This window comes from Caretta caretta, chromosome 2, assembly GCF_965140235.1.
Source record: "Caretta caretta isolate rCarCar2 chromosome 2, rCarCar1.hap1, whole genome shotgun sequence".
Taxonomy (NCBI): Eukaryota; Metazoa; Chordata; order Testudines; family Cheloniidae; genus Caretta; species Caretta caretta.
Genome location: NC_134207.1, coordinates 186,476,627 through 186,495,390, shown reverse-complemented (window position 1 = coordinate 186,495,390; position 18,764 = coordinate 186,476,627). Strand labels below are relative to the sequence as shown.

At 42.2% G+C, this 18,764-nt stretch overlaps 1 protein-coding gene across 1 annotated transcript in view; it reads right to left on the bottom strand.

The window, feature by feature from the left end:
• The window catches only part of SUSD5 (sushi domain containing 5), a 77,300-nt gene that overhangs the window by 5,522 nt on the left and 53,014 nt on the right, over window positions 1-18,764 (bottom strand). The window contains exon 4 of the mRNA XM_048838959.2: window positions 17,318-17,506. Within this exon, the coding sequence (XP_048694916.1) occupies window positions 17,318-17,506 (189 nt within the window). The remainder of the gene's footprint in view (window positions 1-17,317; window positions 17,507-18,764) is intronic.

Below are 18,764 nucleotides of genomic sequence, written 5' to 3'. Positions count from 1 at the left end.
ATACACAGAGAAACCTTTGATCTGATATGTGCCATGGGACTTTGTCCAATACAGAGCAGACAGGACCTCAGTTTTGAAAGGTCTCATCTGGAAAACACTCACTGTATGTGATATGGAGCTGTATTTATGCACCTCAGAAGAATGAAAGGCTTGCCTGCTGGGATGTAAAACTATGGTGCCAGGTATTTAAATACTGATACCTAGAATTCAGAATAATACCCTCAGCCATCACCATTTGGACTACACATCTATTTCAATAAATAGATTGTTACCAAGAGGGCTGCTGGAACAATTTTTACTGTGGGGGTGCTGAGAGCCATTGAACCAGACTAAAACTTGTACATAATGGAAACCACTTCAATCCAGGAGGTGCTGCAGCACCCCCAGCACTCCTAGTTCCAGCACCTATGGTTACCAAAGAACAATCAAGTGCAGTATGGAGGAAATAACATCATTTTTGAGTTTGATATAGAGACACTCCCCCAGCCCTTTCATCCCCACTACTCATTGCACAACAGCCTGAAATAATCAAGGCTTACAACACTAAACAAAAGTTTCAATTAAAGACAAAAAATAGAAGACTGCATTACTATTTATATTTCTGCTGTTATTTGAGAAATAATTACAGTCCAATGAAAATTTTGCTATCTAGGCAGGATGCCCGATTTTGAGCTCACATCAGTTTTACTCAATTGAAAGTAGATGCAATTGCTCCTGGTTCGTGCTGGCATACAAGCCTGGAAAATAAACTGAAGCAGAAAAACCAGAGACTGTTTAACCTTCAGTGGAGATACTGAAGCAATGAACCTGAGCCTAGCGAGAGGCAGGAAAGAAATCAATAACAGGAAACTTTCAATGCATCAGTCTATAATGTACAAAGTCTTGTGTTTTTACTGTCTTGTTATAGGCTAACAATTTAGGGTGAGATTCTTGACTGGGGCCTCTCTCAGATTCTGAGTGACAGAATCTCCATGGGCTCCATCCCTGGACCCAAAGCATGTGAGAGAGCTGCACCCTTGTGCTGACTTACACTATGAGGGTAATGTGTAGCTTCACTCTCCCGAACCCCTTCCCCCAACACGCTCCCTGCTTCCCCTCATAACAAAGGGTTAGGATGTGTCTGGTGTAGGAAGCAGATACACCAGCAGAGAATTTTCCCCAGACAGAGAAACTTCTCCAATGGTCCTCTCTGGTCAGTTGAAAACATGGGAAAACTTCCATGCGATGCAGAGTGGATTTAGCAGACAGGAGAATTCAGCCCTTTGAAGCACAAACATTTCTGGTAGGACACAAATTTTTCTAACTATTCATAAAAATGTGCTCGTGCAATCTTTCATATCTTAACTGGTATTTGGAAGATTACCAGAATATTTAATCAACAGGTTTGTAAAATAAAATCACATATAAACTGTCAACAAAATATAAAACAGCTACAACATGCCAGCCTCGATGCCTTAATTCCCTTCTCCCACTCATGAATTTTACCACAGTGCCCTCTGGAAAGAATGCCTCACGCCAGCTTGCCAACTCACCACCTCCTTCTTATTCAAATCCCTCCTAAAAAATCTCTGTGTGATGCCTGTTACAACCTGGCCCAGTCATCCTCTGTAAGTAGACCCAACATGCTTCTAAGCCACTGTAGACTACACAATCCAACTGCAGTGAGGATGAGGGGCAGCGAGCGACAGAGGGAGGCAGGAAGATGGAGTGAGTGGGCTGGGGCCTCGGAGAAGGGGCAGGGCAAGGGTGTTTGGTTTTGTTCAGTCAGAAAGTTGGCAACCCTACAACTGCCCCAGACCCTGGAACCAGGACCTCAGACCTTCTGAGCCCCCTAGGCCTGTCTACACAGTGTTTTGGAGCATGTGGGAATGCGCCTCCTAGCCCAGAGACTCATGCTGGGTGCTCTAAAAGTAGCTGCATTGACGGCACTTTGTAGTTGCAGGTTGGGATGGAGTTCTGAAGCCTAGCAGGGTTACCAGTTTTGGTTGGATGTATTCCTGGAAATTTCATCACATGACATAATCTTTAATTCTTGGAGACTCCAGGACAATCCTGGAGGGTTGGCAATCCTTAAGCATAGGGAAGGGTGTGGGCTTTAGAGTCTAAGCTCTACCCAAACACTAAACTTCAAAATGTTGTCTATGCAGCTACTTTTAGAGGCCCGCTTATCTGAGTCTGTCAATGCAGGTTCTCAGGTTTGCTCCCAGGGGGTCCAAAATGCTGTGTAGACTTCCTCCTTTTTGCCTACACATGCTCCCCCACCACCCCAGAGATCCACTCTGACTTCTAGTTTAATTCTTTTGGGGAAAGTGTGGTAGGAAGGCAAGGAACACAGAATTTATTAGGTTTCAGAGTAGCAGCTATGTTAGTCTGTATCCACAAAAAGAACAGGAATACTTGTGGTACCTTAGAGACTAACACATTTATAAGGGAATTTCTTAACCTGTTCTTAAAAAGCACTAGAGATTAACAGATTTTTGCAAAATAAAAGTCCTCAGATGCAGCTCCTGCTCCACCCCGGTCTGATCTCACCCATTCTGTGAGGCAGAGCAGGTCTTGTCAGTGTTTCAGGCTAGGCAGAGTCCCTCCTGCCTTCTCTCTCTCTTTCCAGCCCAGTCTGCTGGCCCATGGAGATAGATGGCTCTGATTCACACAGAGAGAGAAGCACTTCCACACAATCTGTCTCTTTCTGCAATGTGCTCCGCTGGCATGCTTGATCGCTTTATGTCCCCGTGTTCTTGCGATATGAAACAGGGCAAATAGGAGCACACAGTTTACCTTGTCTGCCATTATTTATTTTGGAAGCCTGTATTCCCTCTCACTCATCTCTTCTCTAAACAGTCCCAATCTCTCTTCATATGGAAATTTTTACAAGTGTCTAATCAGTCTTCACACCTGGCTCTGAAAGCCTTCTATTTCTAAAATATCCCTTTTGAGATAGGGTGACCACAATAATCCAGGTGAGGTGAGGGTGTAACATTGATTTTATATGTTGGTGTTTAACCAACCCATCTGCCACCCTCTCCATACTCTCTCTCTCTCTTTTTCTGTGTGTGGTGTAGCATCATTATCTGTTTTTCAGATAGGAAGTTCTTCAGGCCAGGAGCTTTATTTTGTGTATTGAACAGCTTTATTTTGTGTATTGACAGATCACTTTATCAATGCTAAATAATAGTAATAAATGGCCTTGCTACATAAAGTGAAATTCTGTCTTTTCAGAATCTCTTTTGAAATACATTTTCTGTTCTTTAGAAGGATTTTCCTACTGAAATATCTAAGTCAAGTAATAGCATGAGCTCTTGATAAAATGTTGGTCTCCTATCAAGTACCCAGAATTTGTTCTCTTTGGGCCCAGTTGCAGCACTGTAAATTGCCAGTGTAGACAAGCCCTTAGATAATCATTGTGGTCCAGGTTGTAAAGCTGCTATAGCATATTCTCATATGCAGTGTCTGGTGTTTGTACAGTTTATAGCAAAGAAGACTATATACATAACTAATGTTAGCTTAGGGGATGCCAGAATGAAAGGATCTATTAATCTCTTTAAACATCAAAGGAAGCATTGCCCTGAAGCTTTGGCCTCACATAGTCCTGGATTGCTTCCCGTAGTAGTAGTAGTAGCCCATTCTTTCTTCTTGGTTTTAGACCTCTAGGTGAGGCCTGCATTTGGTATTTAGCAAGTTAATGTTATGAGGACAGCCTTTTTAGCAGCTGTGGGCCCTGTGTTGCAGCCACTGGAGCTTACTTTTTACACTCAGTTTTGCCCACTACCTAAACACTTTTTGGAGCTTTCTACCTTCCAGGTCATAGGATCATAACTGAAGACTAGTGACCAAAGTCCACCCCTTATTTAAACAGCTGTAGCCTTTATTTACTTGCATTTAAACCAATTACCAGCTGGTTTTAAAGTGGCTGTACCTTTCCTTTTAGGCAGACTTGGCTTTAAAAATGCTCGTATTGAAAAGCATTGGTCCAAGATCCAAGTCTTTTTTTATTCAGAGTCCCAAACGCCTGCCCCCCACATTACTGCTGGGGACTCAGGGACTAATTAGAGTAAGGGACTACTTAATGTGACTAAGGATAGCAGAATCTCACCCTATGGAAATCATAATAATTAATACCTTCCATTTCTATACGGTACCTTTAATCTAAATCTCAAATTGATTTCCAAACATTAATGAATTAATTAAGTCTCTTACAATCCTTCTGAAATGGGTATAGTGATATCTGTTTGACAGGTGATCATGCTGTGGTATAGAGCTGTGAAGTGATTTGTCTAAGGCCACAAAGTGAGTGAGTGCAGAGCTGAAAACAGGAACAATGGATAACAATATTTTTTGACAGGCCTGTGAAATATTTTGCCTGTGAGATTATACCACCCTGTTCCCCCTACACACACACCCCCCACAAAGGAATAGACTTTTGTCCCAACATGTCCCAAAATAATAGTAATAAAAAAGTGTACTGACTTTTATTCATCATCCTATTCTGCCTTAATGTGAATTGATAACAATCTTAGTTTTTAAAAATGATTGTAGTGGGACTATGCTAGAAAGGGTGAGGTTGTAGAATCTGGCCCATAGTGCTTTGGGATGAAAGCTGTTACAGATATTTATTATGAGTGGAATTTTCAAAAACACTTAGCCCTGGTCTACACTAGAGGGGGGGATCGATCTAAGTTACGCAACTTCAGCTACGTGAATAATGTAGCTGAAGTTGATGTACTTAGATCGACTTACCGTGGTGTCTTCACCATGGTGAGTCGACTGCTGCCGCTCCCCCGTCAACTCTGCCTGCACCTCTCGCGGCGCTGGAGTACAGGAGTCGATGGGAGAGCGCTCAGGGGTCGATTTATCACATCTAGACTAGACGCGATAAATCGATCCCCACTGGATCGATCACTACCTGACAATCCGGCGGGTAGTGAAGACATACCCTTAGTGTTGGCCTCATTCGGCTTCCACTGAAGTCAATGGTAAAATTTACTCCAAAGGGAACAAAGCCAGGTCAAAGATGAATGCTTTTGAAAACCCCACCTTGTATGTTTCTTTTAGTGCCCAGCATGGGTCCTTTTCAAGCAGAGGTGATGTGATCTCTGCTCTCACGAGCTAACAGTCTAAAAGGACAAAAAAACAGACCAGGGAAAGCAATAAAATATACAAGCAAAAGGATAAAAGTAAAGGCTGGCAAGCATCATTTTAGTTCAAATTTGGGGACAGGGAATTGATATGATTTCTCATATATCTGTTATGACTTGTTTTTTAGAACATAAGCTTTTGGAGGTATTTATTCTGTTTGACCAGTGCCAGGTACAATGAGGCCTCTAGGAGCTTTCACAATGTAAATGTTAATGCTCGTATCAGTTTTGTGTGTATACAGGGGTTCTCAAACTTCATTGTACCGTGACCCCCTTCTGACAACAAAAATTACTACATGACCCCAGCAGGAGTAACTAAAGCCTGAGCCTGCCTGAGATCCTGCTGCCCCGGGTGGAGGGACCAAAGCCCAAGCCCAACCACCCTGTTTGGGGGGCCAAAGCCTGAGCCCCACTGCCTGTGGCTTGGGTGGCCAAAGTCTGGGGCTTCAGTCTCAAGCAGGGGACCTGTAACCTGAGCCCCACCACCCAGGGTTGAAGCCTTCGGGCTTCAGCTTTGACCCCCGGTAATAGGCTCGGGCTTTGGCCCTGGGCCCCAGCAAGTCGAACGCCAACCCTGGCAACCCCATTAAAACAGGGTCGTGACCCACTTTGGGGTCCCAACTCTCAGTTTGAGAACCACTGGTCTATAATGAACCAATGGTTTAGGGCAGAAAAAAGGAACATTGTCACTTAGCAAGTGGTGGTTTCCTTTTCCCCCTTTAAGACAGCCAGAGTATGTCACACAATACCAGCTTTCAGATCCTTATTACAATCGCAAGCTTCAGGATATATTTTCTGAAACAAATACATTCTCTTCACTGCAGAAGAAAAAATAATAAACTGCAAAAATGTATTTTCCTGTTCTCTGCCTAAGGTTGCTTTGTTTGGGTTGAAATTCCTGTGTTTTCAGTTTTAACACAGTGCCCTTTCATAGTGGGAAATGGCAAGAAACAGTAACTATATAGAAGCATTTTTTCCCTCAAGAATATCTTGATTAAAAAGTATAGTGCATTACCTCAAGTGTGTAAAACATTTTAGGCCTCTTGCAGCATATTCTTTATTAATTTTTGATGTACTTCATTGTATCCATAATCCATTGACGACAACCAAATGTCAAACTTTAAGATTATTTTGTTCAATGCGCTTGTGCTAATTCTTCCAAAATCTTTCAGATTGTACTATTAATTAACTATTGTATTAATTAATTATTTTTAAGATGGGCAATAGTAATATATGACAAACAAAGCTTGTAGAGTAATCATAATATTATGTAGCTCTTACATGGCACTTTTTGTCTGGAAATCTCAAAATGTTTTGCAAAGCGGGGTGAGAATAATTTATTCTCATTTTACAGATGGAGGCAAAAAAAGGGCACAAGGAGGTGAAGTCATTTACCCAAACTCACAGAGTGAGTCATTGGCAGAATTGGGACTAACAACCTGTTTTTTTGATTACCAGACCTGTGTCCTCCCTATTGGTCTATGAGGCCTCTATGTGTAAAAGCATTAAGGCTGATTATGTATCTAGTCACTCAGAGCAGTTTCAGAATCAAGCCAGTTGTTTGGGAAATGTCATTTTAATGTAACAGTTTTTCCACACAGGAATTAGATATGCATTACAGTATCTTTTTTGTGGTTCCTGTCTCTGACAGGAATCAGGTGCAATAAAAGTTGTGATACATGTTTCCAAAAGTAAACCTTCACTGAAATAGAATCACTTTCCAGCATCAAAGCATCTGAAAAGCTCTGTTCATGGTCCTCCGCTGGAACATGTTCCCCAAAAACATTTAGTGATTATTTTTCTCTGCTGTACCAGAAAATATCAACAACGACATATAACCCAGCTTCCTTTTAATTCTAATTCAATTCTTTTGATTCATTCTTTATACTAAATTCTCAATTTTTTTATAGTTAATTCTAAGGTTGCAAAACAGGCATCCCAGAAGCCTAAATTACATTTCAAAAGTGACTTATGCATATAGGAGCCTAAGGGCTTGTCTACACAGGAAGCTATTGTGAAAAAAGGTAGTATGTGAATGTAAAGCACAATAGCTGTTCCTCACTATCTCCTCATGTGGACATTCTTATTCCACAGTAAAAGAGCCTTTGTGAATTAAGTTAATCCACAAGAAAGCACTCAGTCCAGAATAAGAGTGTCTACATGCAGAGCTAGTGAGGAATAGCTATTGCACTTTACAATCACATCCTAGTTTATTTCACTAAAGTTTCCTCACGTAAACAAGGCCTTGGGTTCCCAAATCACTTGGGCACTTTCAAAAATGTAACGGCTGTAGTACTAGTGATGACTCACTTTTACGGAAAACTGCTTTGACTTTTCCTCCTTTTTACCCAGTATTTGCTGGTGTCTATTCATGACATTAAATAACGGAGCAGATCCCAAACATTCCAGGCATGTGTATTCTGAAATGGGGACAGTAATGCCAATCAGTGTAGACCATTTTCATTCCATTTGGAATTTTGAGAGGCTCTTTCTGTTTTACTTGTCTGGTCCCAGTTGTGTCATGACTGCCCAATCCTTTTTTAAAGAAGTGGAAAGTTCTGCCAGAAATAATTTCTTAGAAGTTTGATACTTCTCTGAACAAGCAGTGAAATGTTGACAAGGAAATTCTGAATACTGTTCCAGTCCCAAGCTTTAGTTATTGAATGGAATTATGTACAAAAGTAGAGAAAAAAAGCAAAGGAACTCATTTGAAAATTATGTCAGAAACTGTATGCAGTGGGTCACTTTGGCTGAGTTATTTTTATCTAAATTAGAAATAAAGCTGGTTGCGGGGACAGATCCTCAGCTAGAATAAATTAAATCAGTAGCACTTCTTATAATTTTATCATGAGTTTTACAATGTTTCATTTGTTTTCTTAAATCACTAATTCCTGGAGTAATGTCACTTAGTGAGAATCTCCGCTTTCACTTTGAAAAAAAGGAAATATCTAACCTTTGTGGTTGCACAGAAAAGCTTTGAAAACATGTCCCAAGTCTATTCTAAATGTTTAAGAAAATAGGAAAATAAAAAGAATCCTAATTTTAAAAAAGTTCATGATTTTTGCACTAATTTCATGATTTTTGCAGGTGGGGGTATGTTAACTTCATGTTGGAATGGTGGAGGGGTTGAGATAAGATACTATGTAGACTAGTTGAAAGTATTCGTTACTAGACACCATACGTTTTCTAAAGGTTAAAAGCCAACAGTGTAATCTTGGCTCCATTCTAGTAAATGGCATATCTCCCAATGACTTTAATGGGGCAAGGATGTGTAGGATGGGATTTCCAAGAGGGATGAGTGTTGGCCTAATTCTGCTCCCACTTAAGACAAGATTTTTACTAGTGCAGCATTGTCAACCCTAAAAGTTAAAACATCATGAGCCAGACCCCAAAAATCACAAGACTTTTTTTAAAAAAAGACTGTTGTCTTTTTTATGAGGGGTGTCTGTTGATTTCTGAACTCCCCATACCCATACCCACTATATCTGAGAAAGAGAATTAGTGTTGCCCACTCTCTCAAATGTATTGAGTAAAGTGACTTTGGCTCCCACTTCAGGACCAATCCCTATTTGCCTGATGGCACAGAGCTTCCAGCTTCTCCTCAAACCCCAACATTCTAGTTAAGTCCATACCCCCTCATCTCCACATCTGTCCATCTGCCCAATAATTAATTACACACTTCTAGCCCCCACATCTACCTGTCCCCCTAGGCCCCACACCAGCTCTGGGCTCCTTCACCCCCTTCCCAGTCCAGGGAGGTGGGGGGGACACTGCAGGTGCTTTTCTCCCCTTTCCCAGGCCTGGGAGGAGGTGGCTATAGGGTTTCTTAATCCCTTTCCCCCCTTTTCTTTAGGCCTGGTATTATAGGAATGGTTTTACTGTAGACTCTGCCCCAGACTTCCTGTGAGACCTGGGCACATAGGTTAAGTTATCCGTGTCTTAACTTTCCCAACCTATAAAATTGGAATAAAGCCTATCCACAGGAATATTTGGCATGACTAATACTTGAGCTCCTCCAATCTAAGGTGCTGAATAATTGCAAATTATTATTATTTGAAAACTCATTTATTCTGAGAAATATGGAAACATCCACACCCCTGAGAGAGATCATTAAGATGACCTAACCTCGAGTTTAGCCATTCTGTTGACCTAGCTACCACTTCTCAGGGAGGAGGAGGAGGAGGAGGATTACCTTCAACAATGGGAGAATCCCTCTGGTCACTGTAGTAAGTTCCTACGCTGAAGTGCTACAGCTGTGGCACTGATGCATTTTAAGCGTAGCTACTGTATATACCGAGGCTGAAGGTGAGGGCCAGAAAGGACTGAATGCAAAGGGGCAGTGGAGGGGCTTACCTGCTGATGTCTCACACCAGAGAGCTGGGCCCAGGGTAACAGTAAGAGGGCTGGAGGAGTGGGGGATGCTCCCCCGGTTAGGATGATCTCCCAGCAGAGAGGCTATGGTGGTTCCCAGTGGGGTTGTGCTCCATTTGGAAGGGCTGGGGGGAGGCTACCCTAGCAGAAAGACAGAAGAGGACTGAAAAAGAGTCCAGGTGTGGTAGGAGGCACTGATGTGTGGTACGTGAGGCATCAAAGGGTGAGATGTTTTGGGATTTTCATGACTACATGCACTGGTGTGTTCAGTGGAGGCAAGAGAGCCTGGTGTAGAACTCTTGGGTTACCTGAGAGGGGTAACTGAGGTGGGTGCACGGTCGTTCCTATGACAGAAGCTCTAGGGGTGTAGTCTGGCCACTGCTGCTTCGCTTTGTAACCCCACTTAGCTGCCTTGGTCCTGCAGATAGCACTGAGCATGCGGCTCCTCCGGCCTCCTAGCAACAGGGGGGGTTGTGGTGCTGCTCCTTCCTGGACTCTTCCCTCTGCTTCCTGTCAGTGAAAAGCAGAGAAGGGCAACCCAGCACCACAAGGTGACCACCTGCTCCCAGCTAGAGAAGAATGGGGGGGGACGAGACGACCTAGTGACCCCCCCCCGGCAAAGAGGGACGGTCTGGGGTACATCTGAGAGCCCACCCCCAGGAATAAGAGACTGAGGGAGGCTCCCTATCCCACAGTAAAAGGGTGCTAAATGTAGGGGAGTGCCAGAGGGAAGAGAGAACAGGGAGGAAAAATGCAGAAATTCTCTCCATCTCCTCCAACAAGGGAGCAGCTGAGGAACATGTCCCATGGGGTGGAGGTGAAGCTGGGTACCCTCTGATGGGGCATTAGTGCCTCTCAAGTAGAGGCAGTGAAGCGGAATAAGACACCTCCCTCAGGAGCAAAAGAAAGGGGAATAGAGACCCTCCCCCCACCTGTGAATGAGTCATGAGACTGCTAATAAAACAAACTTCTAAGAGAAATAGGGGGGCAGGAGAGGGAAATGGAGACCGCCAAGTGTGTGGAACAGGGTGGGAAAAGATTCCACTGAAGAAAAGAGAGACCCTGCCCCCAGTGGGGAATGCCATGAGGAGAGCCAAGTATGAAGACAGTGGAGAGAGACCCCAGAGCGGGACAGGAACCTCTAATCAGGCCTAAGGAGAGACACTTACAAAGGGAGGAAGAGAGCAACTGCAAAAAGAGCCCCAAGGGGGAAAAGAGAGGTGAGAGCCACCACCCAATGGGAGAGGGAAGTGGAGAGACCCACAAGGATGAGGCAGTGAAGCAGATGATCAAATGGTGAAAAGTACCCAAGGAGGGAGAGAGGAATGAAACCGAGTGGGTGGGGGAAGGGGACTTAGGGCAGACCCCTAGAAGAGGAGACACTCCAGTAAGAGGCTGTCAGTGAAGAGAGAGATTCCAGGCGGAAAGAGATGGAGTGAGACCACAGTGACGCAGCCTAGTGGGAGGGAAGAGAATAGGGCAGCAAGAGAGAGGAGGGATGGAGGGAAGGACAGAAAAATTAATCAGCAGAAAAACAAATGCTGAAAATAACAGAAAGAAAGAGACAGATGAAGAGACAGAAGGAAATAAAAATGTCGAATGACAGTTGAAAAGGAATAGAAGATAAATCATAGGAGACACAGTAAGTTATTATTCTTATCTGGCTAGCACCAATAGTTGCAAGGCACTTTACAGACTGGTGTAAATTGAAGGTGCCTGCCCTAAAGACCTTACAGACTACACAGGCAATGTATAATTGAAGGAAAATAAGTAGTGACGAAAACCAATACAATTGACGTTTTGTTTGGATTTATTACTATAAGTTTAAAGAAAGCTTAGTGCCAGAAGATTACCTGAAAACACTTTGATTTTTATATAGCAGGAACCCTCACGTGATATGATTGTACGGAAGCAGGGGTGTTTGGTTGGTCTGGTTCTATGGGTATTAGAACCCCAGTGTCCTATGTAGGGGGGTAACATGCTTTGTTTTGTTGTTAACAATGATGCTGACTTCTTCAGTATATTTTTCTGTGTTTCTGTGTGCATCTGATGAGAAATGTATGATAGTATTAAGAGCCCTGTGGGTGTGCTAGTTTTGGTGCAGGAAAATTAGCATTTTAAAGGAACAAATTTTGGCCACGTGGCAATTTATTGAAGTACAGATATAGATAAGCTTACTTTTTTTGGTTCCAAGTTTTAAAGTTTTTATAACTTTTCTAAAATTCAGAAAATTGTGCAAACTTTATTCAAAATCTATTGGTGGAAGATGCCTGGTTCTTCTCTCTCTGCGCCTCTACCCTCCTTTCTTTCTCAGCCTTCCCAAACACTAATTCAGTTTCCCCTGCTTTGGTTGGCTGTCTACAGGTGTGTATATTGCCCCAAAATTTCCCACTGGCAATGGCAATAATGAAAGCATTAGAGTAGAAAGGGCTGCAAGCATTTTAAGAACTGTGTTGTCTAAGCCTGCTGGAAGCAGAAATATGTGACAAAATGCTTAAGATGTCAATGGTGCATTGTCTACACTAGTGCTCCTATCATTGGTGGAGCTGAATAACTATTGGTGGAGCTGAATATCTGAGAATATGTATACATGACACAGCTTTTAGTGACACGGCTGTGTCGCTACAGCCATGCCACTAAAAGGTGCACAGTGTAGCTGCTGTTTGTCGGCTCTCCTGCTGACAAAAAACTTCCACCCTCAACGAGAAGCCTTAGCTTTGTCGTCAGGAAAGCGCTCCTGCCCACGAAGCGCTGTTCACACCAGCGGTTGTTGTCAGCAAAACTTTTGTCTTTCAGGGGGATGTTTTTTTAACACCTCTGAAAGACAAAAGTTTTGTTGTTCAGTTGCCAGTGTAAACAAAGCCTGAGAAACTTTAGATAAAATATCCTAGTGTAGACCAGGTCTAACTGTGAGCTCTTTGTTTTTGCAAGAGAGATGTCTAAAGAGGGGTGATATGCATCAATTTTAGGTCTGGTCTCATTTAGCATCTTCATTAATGCACTGGAGGAAGGAGTAAAGTGTATTAATTAGCTTTGCAGTGAAGACTCATTTGGAAGATGAGGACAGAGAAATTATGTGAAGTGTCACAGATGAGGTAAAAGTACAGGAAAGAAATAACAAAATGAGATTTTACTTGGACAAATGCAAGCAAGCTAATCTTGAAAAAAACAATATGGAACACAGATTTATTAGAAGGTTGATACTTGGAAATCAGTAATCCTGAAAGAAACCTAGAGGTGATACTGGACAACAAATTTAAAATAAAATTACAAAGTAATATAACACCACAAATGTGATGGATGTGGTTTTGGGATGTATTCAAAGAGAGAATCTGCTCAACTTTGGCGATTCCAAACCTAGACTGTAGGATTTAATTCTGAGCATCTCTGAATTCCCTCCAGTTTGCCCAGGTCTTTCTAGAGAGTAATAAAAAGGTAATAAACACTTTACAGGATCAGGCCCCAAGTCTCTCTAAAATTAATGGGAGCTAAGGCACTAAGCTCTTTATAGAAGAAACTGAAGACTTTGCAGGATTGGGCCAAAAAAATTAGCAGACAGGTGCATTCTGCACAAATTTCACACAAATTCTGCACAAATTTCTGACAGGCTTCAAGATGGAGTCATATTAGAACAGTGACAACATAATAATGGTATGGAAAACACAGCGATATCTATAGTTGAGAGAACCATGTTTTATATATGCAACTCTTGCAACTTTACTATGAAAGGATATAGGGTTTTCAGATATGTACTGTACACTTCCTTTAAGTATCCAAAGGCACATGCAAAATCCAGTTTTTCATTCCAGTACCCCAGGCTGTAGCAACTCTGGTGCTCAGTGTGGAAAATAAACATAGCACAAGACATACAAAACACTGCATTCACATCTTGTGCACTGTATCTGGTAAACAATGTATTTGGCTCACTAACAGTCTCTGGGCTTAACTACCTTGAACTGCTTTGAAAAATGAACCTCTGATTTTGTTATAACATCAGCAGTTAATTCCCTTCCTTAAGTAAATAAAACAAGTATGTTAAAGACCTATGAGTCAGATCCCACATCAGAAGTAGCAAATACAAAATAATAAACAGCAGATCACTACTAAGGGGCTGGTTCTAACATCATAGCTGGAGGCACATACCAAGAGCTTATTTCTAGTAAATGGGAATTGTGCCCAATACTGAAGAGAAAGGGGGTTTGTGAGAGTGAGGAGAAAGATAGTGAGTGTAAGGCAGGGTTATTAAACTGAGGATGAACTCTAGTAAAATATATTGAATACCCTCTCAGCAAAAGCACAACAGCAATGTGGCACCATGATGCAACATCATCCTACATGACGTGATGAAGTCTCATAAATCCACAGAGATGACCATCATCGGTGCACTTTAAAAATGGATGGTGTGCAACTTGAATTGCAAGTTCCACTTTGCCCCATGGCTTGAAAATCTAGTATGCTGGGAATGGTGTTCACACTTTTATATATGCTAATAACCAAATCCAGCCTTCCCTTCCATGCATGCAACCCCATTCAAGTTGTTTACATCTCTCAGTGCCACTCCCTTCCTTCTCTCCCTAAATCAATGGCCTCTTTCCTGATCTGGCTCACTAGAAAGAATGATCATGTTTCCTATGACCCCAAAGAGACTGGGAGAGACTCCTGGGACAAATCTGGCTGGTCAGCCCCCACAAACCAGAGGAAACAAAGAAAATAGGAGACAGTAAACGTTTTGTCAAAGTGCTAATCAGAGAGTTGTTTGGGTAGAACACTATGAGTCAGCAGAGTCAGCTGCTGTGCCTGCATGAACAAATAGCCAGTAACTGGTGCCCAAGTTTTTGGGGTCAAAGTTATATCCAGAGAAAGTGACAGGATGGATATCAGAAGCAACTAACCCTAAAAGATGCCCTTAACAGCAGTTAGTGGTAACCTTTTCATTGCCAGAGACTACTGATACATTGCATTCCAGTGTAAAAGGCTTAAGATTCCATAAAATGAGGAAACCATAAGTGATAAAACAGTATAATTAATTCTCAAATAACTGCATCCCTCCCTTTGGGTTTTTCAAAAGATACTTTTCAGAGTAGCAGCCATGTTAGTCTGTATCCTCAAAAAGAAAAGGAGGACTTTTCAACTTCATGAAAAAAATTCTCTCAGGTGCCACAAGTCCTCCTTTTATTTTTTCAAAAGATACTGGGTTTATTAAAGGAATGCACATATCGTCATAGGTGAGGCCTGGCCTGACATGAGTAATTAACACACGGAGCGAGGTCTCATTTTTTGGAAGAGAGAATTAGGGAAGGAAATAAATCATCAGGTTGAAAACAAACTCTTTGTGCTAAACAAGGTAAGTAAATAGGTCAGTAAGCTAAGAAGACAGAATGTCTGAACCAACTAAGGCTTTGTCTACACTAGCACTTTTGTCAGTAAAACCTTTGGCGGTCAGGGGTGTGAAAAAACACACCCCTGACTGACATAAGTTTCACCAAGAAAAGTGCCCGTGTGGACAGCGCTATGTCAGTGGATGTGCTCTCCTGCCAGCATAGTTACCGCCGCTCGTTGGGGGTGGTTTAATTATGCTGGCGGGAGAGTTCTCTCCTGCTGGCATAGAGCGGCTACCCTGGAGACCTTACAGCAGCCCAGCTGCAGAGGTACAACTGTGCACTGTAAGGTCTGTAGTGTAAACATAGCCTAAGATAAGAGGGAGAACATGCAGGGAACTATTTACTATGAACTAGATAACAAGGGACAAGGAATGTAGAGATGAGGTAAAGAGGACGTTGAATAATGGTCAGTATGTGCTGCACAGGGATTGGTTCCTGCAAAGTAACCAAGCCAAGCCAAAAATGTGTGATGCAATGTATTGTAAATACAACGAGATGTGTAATGTATAAAAAGGGAGAAGGTTTCTCTGTAACTTTGGAGCTGTGATGTACCCTGCATCCATCCACCGCCACCCTCCCTCCCCCCTGTGTTTGAGTCTGATCAACTCAACGTAGCATTGCTGTATGCCAAATAAAGATACCTGAGTGACAAAGGGTGGAGTCAAACTGAGTTCTTTGGAAGCGGAATGGAAAGATGTCTTGGAGGGAATCCCAACAATATGTAGGGCCAAATCCTGCACTTAGTTACACCCATTCCACCTCGCTGTGCAACAGCATGAAGAGTTTGATCCAGACTCTTTTGCAAAAAATACATAGATGGCAAGTTGTAGGGCCAAATTCACCATTGGTGTAGCTCCATTGGTTTTAAAGGCTATGCACCGGGGATAAACATAGCACTAAAGATTAAAATATTTAATTTTAATTAGTCTTTGCTTCCCGTAAAGGAAGCTTCTGCTGATGACTTCAGAGCATACTGGTACTAGTATATTTAGCACTCTGCCTTGTTACTGTTATTATCTATTAATTGTGTAACAGTAGTTCCCACAGGCCCTAATAATGACTGGGGGCCCCACAGTGCCTGGTTGTTGAACAAACACTAGAAGACATGGTCACCCTGGAACTTTTGACATATTATAAAGTGATATGGAACTCTGTGTTTAAAGTGTTGCCTGGGAAAATTAAGTTATGTAGCTGCTTATACTTTATGTTGTTAAGTTTGAGTGCATCCACTAGTCCATTTTTCCATTTATCTTGCTTATATGATGCATTTTATTATGGTCTGATGATAAAGTGATACGGTGGAGGTCTTGAGGTAGGTAGGTAGGGTCTGGGAGTTGCTGTAGACCTTTGTGTGCATCCTGGGGAATTTTATATCATTTTTCCTAATTATTCCTTGTAGAAGGGTGATAGAGGCAGAGAAAACAACCAATGTGTTGTGGAATGCTCAGGTGACCTTCCAGACCACCATCTTATTTGACAAACTGTCCCTTGATTATTTCAAATGCTTCCCATACTTTCTCTCATAGCACTCCTCTGTGCTCCCCTCCACACAGCACCCCTGCTGTGCTCAATTTGTTTTCTCACGAGCCCTTACTTTGTGCTCCCCACACCCTTGTTTCCTCTCTGGAGGAGTATCCTATTGCTGCCTAATGTAGCTCCGAGCCCAGCCTTCTGGTATTAGTATAGAGTGTATATTCCCCACTCCAGCCCAGCACCTACATTATGCTGCACAGCTTCAGTGAAAGCAGTTGCCCTGAGCTCCCCCTGAAAATATCCAAGAGGTGACTGGCTTGGTACAGTAGAACCTCAGAGTTACAAACACCTCGGGAATGGAGGTTGTTCATAACTCTGAAATGTTCGTAACTCTGAACAACACGTAATAGTTGTTCTTTCAAAAGTTTACATTGACTTAATGCAGCTTTGAAACTTTACTATGCAGAAGAAAAATGCTGCTTTTAGCCATCTTTATTTAACTGAAACAAGCATAGAAACAGTTTCCTTGCCTTGTCAAATCTTCTTTTTAAACTTTCCCTTTATTTTTTAGTAGTTTACATTGAACACAGTACTGTACTGTATTTGCTTTTTTTGGTCTCTGCTGCTGCCTGATTTGTGTACTTCTGGTTTCAAATGAGATGTGTGATTGACTAGTCAGTTCGTAACTCTGGTGTTTGTAACTCTGAGGTTTTACTGTATGGTTAAAGGCTCTGAGGGCCACTGGGAGAGCAAGTTGTGGAGGATCACCTGGTGCATAAGCAGCTGGAGAAGCACTGTTACACAGCAGTGCTATAGACACCTTCAACTGTACACAGTTGAAGTCAAGTCCTGGGGACTGAAAATGTCTGGTACCATTTGGGATACTATCAGCCAGACCAGGACTTGCTGACAGCTTTGGTTGAGAGGAGTCTTGGTGTGTATGCTAGATAAGCTTACCTTTGACACAGGCCTGAACTTGCCCATACCATTCCCCACAGCTGTCACAGAGCAGCGTAAAAGCAGCCTCTTTGTTGCCCATGATGTAGCCCTGAGCACAAACATAAAGCAGCTCATCCCCCATTTCAAACCCAGTGTGACCATGCAGGATCGTGTGAGGAAAGGATGGGGGGTCTCCACATGGTTTGTCTGAGAAGAAAAAGAAACAAGTATCGTTAGGAGAAAATGTAATATATTGAAGTATGTTGCTAAGAATGGTGTTAGATTGGTAAGTCTAGATACAATCGCCTGTATATCCACAGAACACATACACTGTTCACCACATATGGTACACGCTCCCCACAGTACTTCATAATTATGCTTCAGTCATGCCCTGGACAGGCATATGTAGAGTTAAAAGAGTAGTCTGATCTTCATGTCCATGCAATTTTGGGTTCTTTGTTGGGGACGTGTCAGTACCTGTTGGGATGGCGATGTGTGTGGACCCATATCTAGTAGGGCTTTTGCCTACACTATAAATCAACCAACTAAATCAAGGTTACAAAGTCTTATCCTGTATCAACACTAATTTTGGTCAGGCCTAGATAGCATGTTAGTTAAGCCTGACATAAACTCAACCATTTTTTTCTGAGTCAAGACAAAGTCTTGGAAATGGACTGAGACTTCCAGCTCATTCTATATAGTCCTCTAAAGAGTTGTCGGTGAGATCTGACTTGAGCCAAGTTAAAACCTGCAAAATGACAGGCTCAGTAGGCCACTTGCAGTCTTCTGAGCCATCCAGTCCCCTACCAAACAGCATACATAATCTACAGGATTCTCATTAACTTTTCCTTCTCATAACGGGAACTCATTTACAATCTCAAATTGGCTTCCAAAGGGGAAACCTAACCTGTGAAGCAGTGACCTGTGTTCTCAAATTCACAAAGACAGTTTGGGTTAAAAAAGCGCTGAACTCTCCTGTGAGAAAGCTGAGATGCTAAATCAACATGTTTGTCAGGAAATAAAATATAAAATGCATTTAATTGGATAACTCATTTGACAGTACTTGTGTATGCAGCACTGAGAACCTGAAAGTGAAAATGAATACAGTATAAACATACATGAAATTGACTTAATTTATTTTTTCTACCTGAGAGAAATGCAAACAGTAAATAAACAACAGCCATCGTGAAAAGCAAACTGCATTTTAAAAATTTATACAGTTTTAATAATCTAAGAAGGTGTCAATAGCATAGGGCTAGACTATTCAGGTAGTAATAAGAACACAGAGTGTCCTTTCCTTGCAGATTCTCCCCTCCTCACGAACATCCTGTAAGAGAAGGATTAGTCACATCCATGTCACCATCCCTTCTTGCTTCAGATTCCATAGGCCCCCCTTGGAAGGCCAAAGGTGTCAGGCCAAGCCCTACCAAAACCACAATGGACAGTGAATACAGCCGCAGGACAT